Raw genomic sequence first — 16,772 nt, 5'->3', positions numbered from 1 at the left:
AGATTCTCAAGCCAAAGTTTTAAATTTAAATAAAGCAAACTTGGAAGGGATGAGAAATAAACTGACCACGGTAAACAGGGCTGAAGTGTTAATGGGTAAACCTACGGCCAGTGGGAAGTATTCAAAGAAGTATTTAGTACGATACAATACCAGTGCATACCCCTAAAAGGCAAAAGCTCCACTTGTGCAGTTAACTTTTCCCGTGCATGGCCAACAAATGAGCTAAGAGACAGTATCAAGCTAAAAGAAAAGGTTTACACAAATGCAATGAAAAGTGGAAATCCAGTAGATTGGGAGAGCTATAAAAAGCAACAAAAGGATGCAAAGAAAGTAATGAGGTACAAAATGGGAATATGAAAAACGCTCACAAGTGATATCAACAGTAAGAGTTTTTATAAATATATTAAGAGAAAGAGGGTAGTAATGGGGAATGTAGGCCCATTAAAGTTAGATGCAGTTGAGACTATAATTGACAATCATGAAATGACAGACTTGTGAAATCAGTAGAGGCAAAGGACAAAATATCAGCGGTATAAAGGAACCAAAAAATAAGTCAAGGGGAGAAACTTACTGGATTTAATGCAAGTTTTTTAAAAAATGGTAATGGAGAAAATAATGAGACATAAGATAGACAAATCTCCAAGACCTGTTGGTTTCCACCCCAGGTATTATATAATCATAGAAACATACAGCACAGAAAGAGGCTATTCAGTCCACTGTGCCTGTGCCAGCTCTTTGAAAGAGCTTTCCCATTAGTCCCACTCCACTGCTCTTTCTCCATAGCCCTGCAAATTTTTCCTTTTCAAGTATAAATCTAATTAAAGAAATAAACGAGAAAGTTGCAGATGTGATAATTTTCCAAAGCTCTCTAAATTTGGAGATTGTGCCTTTGGATTGAAAAATTGCAAATATTACTTCATTATTTAAGAAGGGAGGGAGGGGGAAACCAGAAAACTACAGATCAGTTTAACACCAGTTGTGGGGAAGTTACTGGAATCTATCATCTGGACTGAGTGGCTGAGCACTTGGACAAGTATAAGCTGATCAGAGAGTCAGCATGGTTTTGTAGAGTAGGTCATGTCTGACTAATCTCGTTGAACTTTTTGAGGACGTCACTAACAGGATGGATAAGGGAGTGTCTAGGGATGTCGAATATATGGACTTCCAGAAGACATTTGATAAGGTTCCACATGAGAGATTATTAGCAAAAATAAAGGCACAAAACTGTGGCAGATGCATGGAATTAGAGGTAAACTTGTTGCATGGGTTGGTAATTGGTTGGAAAGTAGGAGACAGAGAGTTGGGATAAAGGAAATGTACTTTCATTGGCAAGATGTGACAAGTGGTGTTCCACAGGGATCTGTACTGGAGCCTCAGCTTTTCACCATATATATGGATGAAGGAATTGAAGGTTGTATATCCACGGTTGCAGATGACACCGAGTTAGGAGGAATGGTAAGTTGTGTAGATGGGAGCAGGAAGTTGCAAAGGGACACAGACAGATTAAGTGAGTGAGCAAAACAGTGGCAGGTGCAGTTCAATGTAGGGAAGTATGGGGTCATCCACTTTGGATCCAAGAATGACAAATCAGAATATTTTCTAAATGGTGAGAGACTAGACGGGTAGTAAAGGGATTTGGGTATCCATGTATACAAATCACTAAAAGCTAGTGTAAAGGTACAAGAAGTAATCAAAACGGCTAATGGAATGTTGGCTAATGGAATCTCAAGGGGGCTAGAACACAAAAGGGAGAAAGTTATGTATTAGTTGCACAGAGCTTTGGTCAGACCCCACCTGGAGTGCTGCTTTCAGTTTTGAGCACTGCCACTCAGGAAGGATATATTGGTCTTGGACAGCACAGATTCACCAGAATCTTACCGGAACTTAAAGGGTTACATTGTGAGGCCAGGTTGTCCAACTTTCCCCCCTCATACCTTTTTGTTTGCTGTTTTTAGATCTTAGCTTTAACATTAACCTTTACTTTAATATTTTAATTTAAATTTTTAAAATTTATATCTTTTAACATATTAACTCTATGGAACCATGTTGAGATGCTCCCGAGTAAATATGGTGAAATCAGTTAGTATTGATTCATTCAAATGCAAATTAGATAGATTTCTTTCAGAAAATAACATTTTGGGATATAGTATATGAGTAATTTGAGACATGGCATGTGTTAAGTGTAACATGCTTGGGAGGAACAGGTGACTTTGGATCTATAGTTCCCAAAGCTCTCCACTACTGGGGATTTCCTCGTGGCATGTCTGGGTCTGTTGTAAACTAATTGATAGAGATTGATTGCTATGATTAGTCAACAACTCCATTATCATTGTAGCATGCGACTACCAGGATGGTAGAAGGTGAACTAGCTGGACCTTGGTCTTTTCTCATCTCGCAATTCCTATGTTCCTATGCTGGCTCCCAGCTGATACTGGCTAACTCACAACATGGATTTAATTTGGGACCATCCTAGTCAAAATGGCTCAACTAGTCACCAGATAAACTTGTTGGGTTACTGCCACATAATAACAGATATACATCAATATAAAGATAATAATAGTCCTCTTTGTCACACACAAACACTAGTGAACACCTATTTAGTATATTAAACTATTGTTCTACTTAAGACCCAATTTTAACTCTGGGCCAGTTTTCAGTGGTGGAGTAGCGGTGTGAGTTAGAAACTCACCCACTCAGAATTTCACCCACCCAGGTAATTTTAACTCCCGAGCCTTATTTAAATCCCGCCAGCTGCCTTCCCACCCATGAAGCAGCCCACCGGGGCCAGGTAAATGGCAGGATCAGCTAGCCGGGCCAGTTCGCGGGGGTCTCACGAGCGGGAAGCAAGTCCGCAGCAGGGGAGTACTCCAGCTCCTCCTGGCCCTACAGTGAAAGCAAAAAGAAACGTTTTAATTATCTTTTTGGGCCTCTTCCCTGCTAAGCTTCCTGTAATCGGGTCCCAGTGACGTCATCAGGACCTGACATGCACATGTAAAAAAGAACCCCGCCGGTTTTGGACAGGTGTCCTTGCCGCCTGCTCAGTTAAGCAGGTTAAAGTCGGGAACTGTCAGCTCCCAGCATCTTCAGGGTGGGTAAGTAATCTGGGTGATTTTAACTAGGTGGTTCCCGTCGGGCGAGTAGGGTTAAAATCGCTCGCTTAGACTCAGAACCGTGCAAGCATTCAATTCCAGAGATATAGCAGTTTCTCTGCCGCCATGTATGCTGGGTAAAGAGCTCCCTATTCCACAAATGGCGTTTCTTTCACAAAACCCGCCGCCACCTTGTGCTGACGTAAGTGTCCCATGATTTAAGTTGTACAAGAGCTTCTTGCATTGAAGGCTGTCTGTAGTTCGTAATTTGCAAGTGTCCATGGTTTCATAAAGCCCCTTGTATATTTTACCATGTAAGTTATTTGGATCTCTCAATAAGTGTCTGTTTTTTGCAGGTGTCCGTTTTTTTGAGAGTGTCTGTTTATACAGGTTTCACTGTAGTCCACATGTTATTTCCCTTATTATTCTGCAGATGTATCACAAAAAATAAAGGGGTCAAAAATTGACGGTGGCATTAGTGCCAAGATGCCCCTGCCAGGAACCTCTCCTCCTGATCCTGGCACACTTAAGGGAGTATGGGTGAAATTCCCTCCTTTGCATGCCAATGGCAGCATCTGAGCCACTAGTGGTGCATCTGAGGCACCTGCCTACTAAAGGGAGTCACCAAGTACAGCGCTGGTTGCCAAACCTGGGGGGGCAGATTGCCAGGTTCCCCCTCAGAAACAGAAGTGTGCCGCCCTTTCTCAACCAGTACACCAGCCGCCAATGACCTGCCCAGCTAATGACAAGCCAGGGACACGGGATTTCTCGGTGTTGGGAGTCCTCACAACCAACCTCACGCTGGCCCTGCTCCCTCATATGCCGTTGGCCTACAGGCCACAAAGAATCCCCAATGTAAGACCAGCACCGTGATTATTGGTTCCTGGCCTAAATAGCAGCCCTTTTGGCTTATGCTGCCAGCAGGGCCGCATATTGTTGGCCTCAAACATTTTGCTACTATGTGAGGGGAAGAATGTTGTACAGACTGTAGCGTGCATTTATTTAACAGGCTTAAAAGTTTAGATGGTCCAGAAAGTGCTGCAATCACATGCAGTACGTTAATCCCAAACACTAAGAATCAAATTGTTCCAACCCTTAAACTGACATTGCCCCCAGCTCAAGCAAAACCACGCAAAGAAACCTTAATGTGTGAATACATTCTTCCTACAAGCACTGTATAATCAAAATGTACAATGGCGTCATGAAATATATATGTGAAAACTCTTGAAAATTCAGTTAAAAAAATACACATCTGAATTGACCACCAAAAAAATATTCAATGCTGTAAGTATAATCCCCACCCTACTGAGAACCCTTTGGTGGGGCTGAATTTATTCTGTAAAGCTGTCTCTTGCAAATGTTGATAAAATTGAGCTTGATCAAAATCATGTGCATTTTTACTTTGATTAGTATTCATATTCAGTTAATTTTTCCCGTATTCTGTTCCAGTGCTTAGCTTGTGGGAGTTAACATTTCTGCATTTTAAAGTTTTTTTTATAACTTAAATTTTTTTTATTTTTAGATTTTTTTTGTGATCATCAAAGTTAGTGCTAGAGAAAGTATAGTGTTTATGTTACTGGACTTAGTAATCCAGAGGCCTCAACTAATAATCTATAGAACGTGAGTTCAAAATCCAACATGGCAGTTTGAGAATTTGGTTAAAAAAAAATCTGGAATAATGAGCATGGTATCAGTAAACAATGACCATGAAGCTGTTGGGTTGTCTTCAAAACTAATGTCGTTTAGAGAAGGAAGCCTGCCGTCCTTGTCCAGTCTGGCCGACGTGTGACTCCTGTCCCATACCAATGCGGTTGACTCTTAACTTCCCACTGAAGAGGCCTAGCAAGCCACTCAGTCGTATCAAACCGCTACAAAGAAGAATAAAACCGGACGGACCACTCGTCTGCAATCTCGGCATCAAATTAGGACACGTCGAAGGCACACCCAGCCTAGTTGACCCTGCAAAGTCCTCCTCATTAACACCTGCTCATCGCTGCTCACTTTGGGTTCCACCAGGACCACTTGGCTCCAGACCTCACTACAGCCGTTGGTCTAAATATGGACACATGGCTGAATTCCAGAAGTGAGCGGAGAGTGACTACCCTTGACATTAAGGCAGCATTCGACCAAGTGTGGCACCAAGGAGCCCTAGTAAAACTGGGGGAAAGCTCTCCAGTGGCTGTGGTTGTTGGAGGCCAATTATCTCAGCCCACGACACCACTGCAGGAGTTCCTCACAGCATCGTCCTAGGCCCAACTATCTTCAGCTAATTGCTTCATCACTGACCCTTCCCTCCATCATAAGATCAGAAGTTGGTCTGTTCGCTGATGATTGCACGGTATTCAGCTCCATTCGCATTTCATCAGATAATGATGCAGTCCATGCCCGCATGCGTCAAGACCTGAACAACATCCAAGATTGGGCTGATAAGTGGCAAGTAACGTTCACACCACACAAATGGCAAGTAATAACCGTCTCCGACAAGAGAGAATCTCCCACCATCAACACCCAGGGGTCACCACTGACCAGAAACTCAACTGGACCAGTCACATAAATGCTGTGGGTACTAGAGCAGGTCAGAGGCTGGATATTCTCTCCGGTGAGTGTGTTCATCTCCTGACTCCTCAAAGTCTGTCCACCACCGGCAAGGTACAAGTCAAGAGTGTGATGGATGGGTGCAACTGCAATAACACTCAAGAAGCTCAACACTATCCAGGACAAAACAGTCTGACTGATCAACACTCCATCAGCATACCACGGCTGCAGTGTGTACTAGCTACAGGATGTCAAGGATTCTTTGCAGCATCTCCCAACCCCACGACCTCCACCACCTAGAAGGACAAGGGCAGCGGGTGCATGAGAACACCTTCACCTTCAAATCACACACCATCCTGACTTAGAAATATATCGCCGTTCCTTCTTCGTCACTGGGTCAAAATCCTGAAACTCCCTACTTAACAGCACTGTGGGAGCATCTTCACCACTTGGACTGCAGCGGTTCAAGAAGACCCACCACCACCTTCTCAAGAGCAACTAGGGATGGGAAATAAATACAAACTTGCCAGTCATGCTTACATCCCGAGAATGAATAAAAGAAACGATCATCCGTATTAGGCAGCCAAAATCAGCGCCAAAGCAATGGCCAGGTGCAGAATAAAACTCCCTCAACTATGCCTCACATGCCTGAGCCTGAACCTCAGAAAAGCATCGCTACTGCAAACTAGTGTAAATGTTTCCATTTTCCACATCACTTTTTTTTTGGTTAGCCGGGTATCTGACATGCAGAAACCCATCACCATGATTAAGAGTCTCCGAACCGAGTAACTGAGAAATTCAAACAGATGAGAGTTTCTGTTTGCCTAATGTGAAGTTTGCACTCCATCCCAATAGGTTCACACCCCAAGTCCAGAAAGCTGGGATACTGTTTGACAACAGCCTATATTGTGCAATGGTAATTTTGCAATTCAACCAGCTGAAGCTTTGCATACGAACATAAGAAATAGGAGCAGGAGTAGGCCATCATTCAACAAGATCATGGCGGATCTTCTACCTCAATGACATTTTCCTATACTATCCCCATATCCCTTGATGCCTTTAATATCTAGAAATCTATCGATCTCTGTTTTGAATGGACTCAATGACTGAGCCTCCACAGCCCTCTGGGGTAGAGATTCCAAAAATACACCACCCTCTGAGTGAAGAAATTTCTCCTCATCGGAGTCCTAAATGGCCTACCCCTTATTCTAAGACTGTGACCCCTGGTTCTAGACTCACCAGCCGGGGGAAATATCCTCCCTGCATCTACCCCGTCAAGTCCTGTAAGAATTTTGTATGTTTCAATGAGATCACCTCTCATTCTTATAAACCCGAGAGAATACAGGCCTAGTCTACTCAATCTCTCCTCATACGACAATCCCGCCATCCCAGGAATCAGTTTGGCGAACATTTGTTGCACTCCCTCTGTGGCAAGTATATCCTTTCTTAGGTAAGGAGACCAAAATTGTACACAATACTCCAGGTGTGGTCTCACCAATTGCAGTAAGACATCTTTACTCCTGTACTCAAATCCTCTTTTAATAAAGACCAACATACCATTTGCCTTCCTAATTGCTTGCTGCACCTGCATGTTAGCTTTCAGTGACTCATGTACAAGGACACCCAGGTCCCTTTGAACATCAACATTTCCCAATCTCTCACCATTTAAAAAATACTCTGCATTTCTGTTTTTCCTACCGAAGTGGATAACTTCACATCTTTCCACATTATATTCCATGTGCTATGTTCTTGCCCACTCACTTAGTCTATCTATATCCCCTTGAAGCCTCTTTGCATCCTCCTCACAGCTCACATTCCCATCTAGTTTTGTGTCAGCTTACCAGCACAGAACACTGGTAAGTTTCCCAATGCTTATCCAGCTAGGATCACCCTACCTGGTTCACATCCACTAAGAACTGCTTGAACCTGCCAAAAGGCATTTTGAGTACACCCCTTAAAGCCATTCTGGGCTGCTTCTAAACCCCCAACCTTGAAATAAAAGGACAAGTTGCAAAGTGTGCCTCCCAGTTCCTTTTAAATACATTTACAACAATTTACAAAACAATAACAAATACCTATAATTTCACTGACTTCATTCAAAGTGTTAAGGCAAAAATTCTAAGCCCTGAAAATCTATGCTCCAGCGATCCCAGCAATTACGCCAGGATCGCAACCACTGGTGACCTTCGCTGCTGACCCTGCCGAAGTATGTGGGATCAGGAGGAGGTCCCTTAATTTGGAGGCCATTGGCAGGTGCCTGCACATCTAGTGTACCCACCTTGTGCAGCAGGCTGCAAATATTGGGGCCCTCCCATTTAACGTCTTGATAGTCCCCCCAGTGGCCCATCCTTGGTAAGGGGCCACTATAAAAAATGTTTTTAAAAACTTGTCTCCTCTTCAGGGGTTCAGGCCTCAATCCTGGTATGAACCCCTGGGCGGGCCTCACAACCGTCAATGGGTTGGTCAAGATGCCTGGTTTGACCAGGCAGACCTGTGCCGACCTTATACCAGGTTTCCTTTGAGGGCTGAGGTTACGGGAACTCTCTTTATAGGGAGTCCCCAGGCCTGTCATGCTTCCTCCCATGATGATAGGCCCAAAAGGACGTCACCGATACCATGATAGTTGGCCAGGACCAGGTATATCCGGATTCTGCCAACATACTCTTGCTAAAGTTATATAGGGAGTACCCCGGAAGGACCACATGTTTTCAAGCCCATCATATTTAAAGAGAAATGGGAACACACAAAACTATTATTGCTTTGACCACATAACAGTTAAATAACTCTTACATGTTACCTACCTCGCTGCTTTGTATTATTCAGGTAGAACCACTGCACAGGTTTTGCTGGCTTATCTTCTACACCATCACTGAGAATGGATGGTAAGCTGCAAGATGAGTCATCGCTTTGAACAGACTGGGTTTCAATTGCTTTTGAAAGGATTTTCTTCAACAATGCTGTTGCCTGATTAACAATTAAAATTAATAAGAAACAAAGGAAAATGCTTCATACTTGTGGAGCAATTAGTGAAATATAAGTACTTTGACGTCAACTAGTAAATCACATTTACCTATTTACAAAATATGTATTGTGGAATTCTACTGTCTTGAATTTTAAGAGAATCCTTTAAAAAAAACATTTAGGGTACCATTCAATCGTGGCTTTCAAAAGGGACTTGGATAAATACTTGAAGGGAAAAAATATGCAGGGCTACAGGGAAAGAGTGGGGGAATGCGACTAACTGGATTGCTCTTACAAAGAGCAGGCATGGGCTCGATGGGCCAAATGGCCTCCTTCTGTGCTGTAATCATTCTGTGATTCTATTATCTCTCCTGCAGTATGTTTTTAACATAATAATTATTTTTTTAAATGATTAGACAACCAATCTCTGAGCCCCATCCCACTCTGTTTCTAGATTAATTATTACAGTAAGGATATCCTGCCTGTACCCTAACATGTGCTGGATAGAAAATGGGGTTAAGCTGCAAATACTGGGCGTAGACAGATGTGGCTCAGTTAATCCACCAACATTCATAATGTAGGTAAAAGGAGTTCTTCCCTGCTTGATTAACTATAAAAACATATAAATATCTATATTTAAAATTATTGCATGTTATTTGGCAGATTAAGGGATATAGCCCCTTTAAAGAATTTTAAAGCAGAAAAAATAATCTGCTTTGATACAAACTTGTGTTACTGTATAACTGTAATTGATGGATTAAATTTTTCCAGTTGTCTGTCTGTACTGGTCGATATCAGTTTTATCAACTTACAGAATATAACATTTTATATAACCGAGAAGAAGAATATTGCACAACTGCCTATGATGTCACAACTGTTCTGCTAATCATTTAAGTAATTAACCAGTGATTTGTGCTTTTGTGAATTGCTAATAGTGTGTAGTTCTTACAGTACCAGGACCAGCAACAAATCCCATTTACTCATTACTTAGGTTGGTATGAAATATCCACGTTGAGCGGAAAGTTTAAAAATAATAAATTCACAGAATAAAACTCATTGTAATATAAGTAATTCTTTTTAAACAGCATATTTTTTCAGAACAAAATACAATACTATTTGTACCTTTTTGGAATTATTACTGTTTTCTGCAACCAGTAATGGTCCAAAAATTTCTGCTGTCTCATCTATAGTCAGCACCTGATGCTCCAACATAGAAAGAACATGCAAATACCAGTAGTCCCACAATGTGGCAGAATCAGCAGGCAAATCTGAAAATCTGCAGTAACAGAGAAGAGTCAAAGTACTGAAATTATCAAAATCTGAAAAAGAAAACATATCACTCCAGTACTGGGGAAACAGAGAGGAATCCAGTTCCCAGATGATACAGATTGCTGGGTGGAAGATAGTTAACAGGTGATTATGGACACAGAAACTCCAGAATAGGCAGACACTGTGGCACATGAAGGGAGGCAAATCTATAATAAGATGTACATACATGAATGTCAGCAGCATTAGTGATAAGATACCAGAACTGGAGGTTTTGTAACAGTAGGGAATTAGGGTTTAGTGCGAATATCAAAAACATGGTAAAATCCAGAGGATGGAAATGAATATAACATTCAGGGGTAAAAATGAGCACAGAAAAAGAGAGTGGACGTAAAAGAAACTGGTTACGCCCTATATCTCAGAGGCAATTGAGAGGTAAATGAAGTTGATCGTGTTGGAGAGGGCAAGCTACAAAATTAACTAAACTGGTTAGACATCTCAAATACAAAGAAATCCAAGCTAACTCTAGGGGTATGGTACTGGCCTCCAGGTCAGCATAAGGAGAAGGATAACTTGTAGAGACGAGAGAACAGAAAAGTTACTTTAATGGATGACTTCAATCAACCAAATATAAATTGGGAAAACTCAAATAGTTTCGAGTCATAGATAATAAATGAAGTGCATGACAGCTTCATGACCCAGTACATCAGGGAAATTACAAGAAGCAGCGGTCGTCTAGATCTGGCATTTGTTAATTATCCAATGTACAGAAAATGAAAGTCATAGCACTACTGGGCACAGAGACCATAGAATGATCAACTTTGACAGGATTTAGAGTCAGAAATACCAAACACCAGGAGCCAGGTTTAGAGCTTCAAAAGTGCCAAATTCAAAGAAATGAGGGAACAACCAAATCAAATGGGATGAACAGGTTGTTCAACAATATTTCAGTAGCGGGCAACTGAACGTCCTTTAAAGAAACAATGCTGAGCACGCAAGCTAAGTACAAGCCTAGAATCAGCAAGCATGATCCTAAATGGATGAACAAATTAAAAGTGAAATAAAGTGGTAAGATGACCTCTACAAATCCTGCAAGGAGAAAGGGGAAGTGGTTCACTGGGGTGAATATCAGAATAGGAACTTGCAAAAACTTGTTAAAAAAGTGATCAGAGAAGGAAAAAGAGCCCCAGAATAAAGCATAGCTGCAGAAGTAAAACCTAAGCGTAAAAAATTATTTCAAAACTACAATAACAAAAGGGCAGTCAGAGATGAGATAACCATAAAAAAATGCGAACAGGCTTGAAACTGAAGATGAGCACAAAATAATAAATATTCTGAATGACTACTTCTTCCAATTATTCACAAGTGAAGACATAAGCAACATGCCCTCCCCAAAGATAGGTATAATCAACGAGTTCAAGATAAAATAGGATGGCAGCCCCAGATAGGCTAAAAGAGCTCAAAATAAGCAAATCCACAGGGATAGATTGTGTTTAACCCAGAGTGCTGAGAAATACTTGAGGGAGGAGATTTGTGAGGAATTGACAATTACTATCAGTGTCACTATAACCTGGGAAGGTACCAGTGGATTGGAAACAGGCTAACACACCTATATACAAAAAGGATGACAAAACGGACAGAGGCAACTATAGGCCTATGCAAAATAATGGAATTGATTATCTGGAGTAAACGAGGATTATCCGTAGAATATTAATCTATTAAACAGCAGTCAACATGGATTCAGAAGGGAAAGATCTTGCCTGACCAAACTCCTCGACTTTGTTGAAGAAGAGACAATCGAAGTGGACTATATAAAGGCCAACGACAAGATGCACCTAGATCTAAAGGACATTTGAAAAGTTTCACACAAAAGGTGATTGATCAAACTCAAAACTGAGTATTCGTGGTAATTCTTACAAATAGATAAGAAATTGGCTGAAGGATGGTAAATAACGGGTACTTGTTAAAGGAGTTATGTCTGAATGGGGGTGAAGTAGTGAGTGGAGTACTCCAGTAATCTATGTCGGAACATTGACTCTGGACCCCATGAAATCTCATAGCATCAGGTCAAACATGGGCAAGGAAACCTCCTGCTGATTACCACCTACCGCCCTCCCTCAGCTGATGAATCAGTCCTCCTCCATGTTGAGCACCACTTGGAGGAAACACTGAGGGCAGCAAGGGCACAGAATGTACTCTGGGTGGGGGACTTCAATGTCCATCACCAAGAGTGGCTCGGTAGCACCACTACTGACCGAGCTGGCCGAGTCCTAAAGGACATAGCTGCTAGACTGAGCCTGTGGCAGGTGGTGTGTGAACCAACACGAGGGAAAAACTTACTTGACCTCGTCCTCACCAATCTCCCTGTCGCAAATGCATCTGTCCATGACAGTATTGGTAGGAGTGACCACCGCACAGTTCTCGTGGAGATGAAGTCCCGTCTTCGCACTGAGGACGCCATCCAACGTGTTGTGTGGCACTACCACCGTGCTAAATGGGATAGATTCAGAACAGATCTAGCAGCACAAAACTGGGCATCCATGAGGCGCTGTGGGCCATCAGCAGCAGCAGAATTGTATTCCAGCACAATCTGTAACCTCATGGCACGGCATATTCCTCACTCTACCATTACCAACAAGCCAAGGGATCAACCCTGGTTCAATGAGGAGTGTAGAAGAGCATGCCAGGAGCAGCACCAGGCGTACCTAAAAATGAGGTGCCAACCTGGTGAAGCTACAACTCAGGACTACATGCATGCTAAACAGCGGAAGCAACATGCTATAGACAGAGCTAAGCGATTCCACAACCAACGGATCAGATCAAAGCTCTGCAGTCCTGCCACATCCAGTCATGAATGGTGGCAGATAATTAAACAACTAACGGGAGGAGGAGGCTCTGCAAACATCCCCATCCTCAATGATGGCGGAGTCCAGGACGTGAGTGCAAAAGACAAGGCTGAAGCGTTTGCAACCATCTTCAGCCAGAAGTGCCGAGTGGATGATCCATCACGGCCTCCTCCCGATATCCCCACCATCACAGAAGCCAGTCTTCGGCCAATTCGATTCACTCCACGTGATATCAAGGAACGGCTGAGTGCACTGGATACAGCAAAGAGTAGGGGCCCGACAACATCCCGGCTGTGGTGCTGAAGACTTGTGCTCCAGAACTAGCTGTGCCTCTAGCCAAGCTGTTCCAGTACAGCTACAACACTGGCATCTACCCGACAATGTGGAAAATTGCCCAGGTATGTCCTATCCACAAAAAGCAGGACAAATCCAATCAGGCCAATTACCACCCCATCAGTCTACTCTCAATCATCAGCAAAGTGATGGAAGGTGTCGTCGACAGTGCTATCAAGCGGCACTTACTCACCAATAACCTGCTCACCGATGCTCAGTTTGGGTTCCGCCAGGACCACTCGGCTCCAGACCTCATTACAGCCTTGGTCCAAACATGGACAAAAGAGCCGAATTCCAGAGGTGAGGTGAGAGTGACTGCCCTTGACATCAAGGCAGCATTTGACCGAGTGTGGCACCATGGAGCCCGAGTAAAATTGAAGTCAATGGGAATCAGGGGGAAAACTTTCCAGTGGCTGGGGTCATACCTAGCACAAAGGAAGATGGTAGTGGTTGTTGGAGGCCAATCATCTCAGCCCCAGGACATTGCTGCAGGAGTTCCTCAAGGCAGTGTCCTAGGCCCAACCATCTTCAGCTGCATCATCAATGACCTTCCCTCCATCATAAGGTCAGAAATGGGGATGTTCGCAGATGATTGCACAGTGTTCAGTTCCATTTGCAACCCCTCAGATAATGAAGTAGTCCGAGCCCGCATGCAGCAAGACCTGGACAACATCCAGGCTTGGGCTGATAAGTGGCAAGTAACATTCGGGCCAGACAAGTGCCAGGCAATGACCATCTCCAACAAGAGAGAGTCTAACCACCTCCCCTTGACATTCAACGGCATTACCATCGCCGAATCCCCCACCATCAACATCCTGGGGGTCACCATTGACCAGAAACTTAACTGGACCAGCCATATAAATACTGTGGCTACAAGAGAGGTCAGAGGCTGGGTATTCTGTGGCAAGTGATTCACCTCCTGACTCCCCAAAGCCTTTCCACCATCTACAAGGCACAAGTCAGGAGTGTGATGGAATACTCTCCACTTGCCTGGATGAGTGCAGCTCCAACAACACTCAAGAAGCTCGACACCATCTAGGACAAAGCAGCCCGCTTGATTGGCATCCCATCCACCACCCTAAACATTCACTCCCTTCACCACCGGCGCACTGTGGCTGCAGTGTGTACCATCCACAGGATGCACTGCAGCAACTCGCCAAGGTTTCTTCGACAGCACCTCCCAAACCCGCGACCTCTACCACCTAGAAGGACAAGAGCAGCAGGTACATGGGAACAACACCACCTGCACGTTCCCCTCCAAGTCACACACAATCCCGACTTGGAAATATATCGCCATTCCTTCATCGTCACTGGGTCAAAATCCTGGAACTCCCTTCCTAACAGCACTGTGGGAGAACCTTCACCACACGGACTGCAGCGGTTCAAGAAGGCGGCTCACCACCACCTTCTCAAGGGCAATTAGGGATGGGCAATAAATGCCGGCCTTGCCAGCGACGCCCACATCCCATGAACGAATAAAAAAAACCATGCACCAGTATGAGTGGTTAAGAATGCAGGTTTACCACTGTGGTTTCTCACATGTGAAGCTTACAATCTCAGCTGTGACATTAAAAGTTAACTTAATAACTACGTAAGCAAAGTAAAAGCATTTGCCCTAATCCATACAAATCTGAATTAAAAAAAAATATATATTATAAATGAACAATCGAACTAATTTGCCTTACATCACCATATAGCCCGAGCTCCTTTTTAAAATCGTTGGCTGAACTGAAGGAATTTACCTATTATTGCTTCCATCAACTGCTTCCCAATCTTTGCTCAAAATCTCTTCAGACAACAGACAACCATTTGAAGTACTCTGTGACAATCCTTTAAGCTGGTGAAGAACAACTGCTCCACAGGCCTCAAGGTTTTCTATGTTCACACTGCCTTTCCTGTTACATATACTGCAAAAGAAGTTTAAAATTAAACTTGACACTGAAAAATCAGAAATTTAATCAACAAAACTGACAAAAATTTATTGCAGCAAATGTTAGTAACTAACTCTTAAGCAAAAGTTGAAAGATTATTGTTTTTCCAATCTTGAACTCCTGCACCAAAAAAATCTACATATAACGCAACTTAGGTGCAAAATACCAATGGAATATAATTTAACCGCTGAAACACCGTTGACATTAGTAAAAGAAGAAAGAGTAAAATGTAGAGAGCTTTAGATCAAGTTACAATTTTCCGAACAATATCTAACACCAAGGTACTGTACCAAATTTACTTTTGTTAAGTAGAATCGCTGCAAAATCTGAAAAATTTGTGCATATAGGCATTCTAGATTCATCCAGATACTAGGTGGGGGGGGGGGGTGGATTTTAACCCTCCACCCCTCCCACCTGGCCTTCTGACCCGAATCTGCCAATTGCAATTTTAATATGCAGATACCAAGACACCCACCCGAAACCGGTGGGGTCCATGGTTAAATATGCAGATCGGGTCTTGATGATGTCATTGGCCTGAAGTCCATCCAGCAGAATGGCAATGAGGCCCGGCCATTAAAATTGGCTGGGCCTTCTCACTGCCGCTCCCGGATGGGTCAGCCGCTCACTAGGCCGTGTTCTCGCCTGAGAGTTAAAATCAACTGCATGATCTCTGATCTCACCACCATAAATGAACCAAATTAAATTCTGATAAATAGTCCCAAAATTCTGCTTGTTGAGTTTGGCCCTGAAATTTTGTGGTCGTTCAAGTGTAATTTCGGTGGGAGTCTGCCAAAATTCGACTGGGACCCACACACACCAGGTCCCTGTCCCGTGGCGATTTCCAGGATAGGCTCATGCAAATACAGCCTCCCACAGCCCTAAAAGACCATTAACCTAAGAGGGTGAAGCCAGGAACAGGGACCCCCTATATGGGAATTTCCGTGCCCTTGCTCTCAGTCACATCCCAGTGTAAGGTCAACAAGACCAGGCATACCTCGCCAACAGGGGTGGATGTGTGGCCCACCTGGAGCTCTAAGACTAGACCACTGAAAACAAGGGGCCAAATTTTTTTTCATATACATTACAAGCAGCCCCCTGACATGGGGCTATTTGTGAGCAGCTTCTGGCAGAATATTTGGCGGTGCTGTGGCCAGGCAAGCTTCAGCCAGTGTTTCCAGCCTCTTTGGCAAAGTTGAGGATGGCGGGCTCTCCGGCTCTGTTCCTAAACCTAAAGACACATTACTTCAGGTCCTTCCCCCTGACCCAGCAAACTTTGGTGGGGTTGGCAGCAGAGGCTGCAGATGGGTTCATGGATCCTGGTATTTATCCTGGATGCACCCCTCCTATCGCAGGTCTTCAAGGCCTTTATCTTTTACAGGTATGAACTTTTATATGAGATTGAACACAATGGCCAGAATTTTGACTCGGAACCGGGAAGGGGGCGGTGGGGGGAGTCGAATCACGGACGGGAAACCCAGAAGTACGGGTTTCCCGGACACCCGTACGATTTTGACGTCTTTTATTTCTTTTTGTCAGTTTCCCGTCCAACAGGCCGGCCTGATTGACAGGCTAGCCTAAGTCGGATGGGAGCAGAGCAAGGACGGAGGAAGTGAAAGATAAGTCTTTGGGTAAGTCTTAGATTGTATGGATGGTGGGGGGGTGGGCACGGGGGCACCGGAGGGCGGAGAGTCAGTGATTGGGGTGGGGGTGGGGGAGGGTCAGTCATCAGAGGTCAGTCACCAGGGAGGTGGGGGGGGGGAGGGTCGGGATTGGGGGTCATCGCGGTAGTCCGCAATCGTTGGGGTGGGAGG

The 16,772-nt window shown here is 43.8% G+C and overlaps 1 protein-coding gene across 2 annotated transcripts in view; it reads right to left on the bottom strand.

Annotated features, from left to right (window-relative positions):
* Positions 1-16,772, bottom strand: part of kiz (kizuna centrosomal protein) — a 184,341-nt gene that overhangs the window by 69,490 nt on the left and 98,079 nt on the right. For both annotated transcript variants that reach the window (XR_010963565.1, XM_067988390.1), the window contains exons 8-10: positions 14,773-14,937; positions 9,708-9,861; positions 8,426-8,588 (exon numbers count right to left, since the gene is read on the bottom strand). Coding sequence is in view for 1 of the 2 variants with exons in the window: in XM_067988390.1 (XP_067844491.1) it covers positions 8,426-8,588; positions 9,708-9,861; positions 14,773-14,937 (482 nt within the window). In the remaining variant the exon portion in view is untranslated. The remainder of the gene's footprint in view (positions 1-8,425; positions 8,589-9,707; positions 9,862-14,772; positions 14,938-16,772) is intronic.

The sequence above is a fragment of the Heptranchias perlo genome, chromosome 8 (assembly GCF_035084215.1).
Source record: "Heptranchias perlo isolate sHepPer1 chromosome 8, sHepPer1.hap1, whole genome shotgun sequence".
Lineage (NCBI taxonomy): Eukaryota > Metazoa > Chordata > Chondrichthyes > Hexanchiformes > Hexanchidae > Heptranchias > Heptranchias perlo.
The sequence above is the reverse complement of the archived record's forward strand: the minus strand, read 5'-3'. Positions and strand labels throughout refer to the sequence as shown.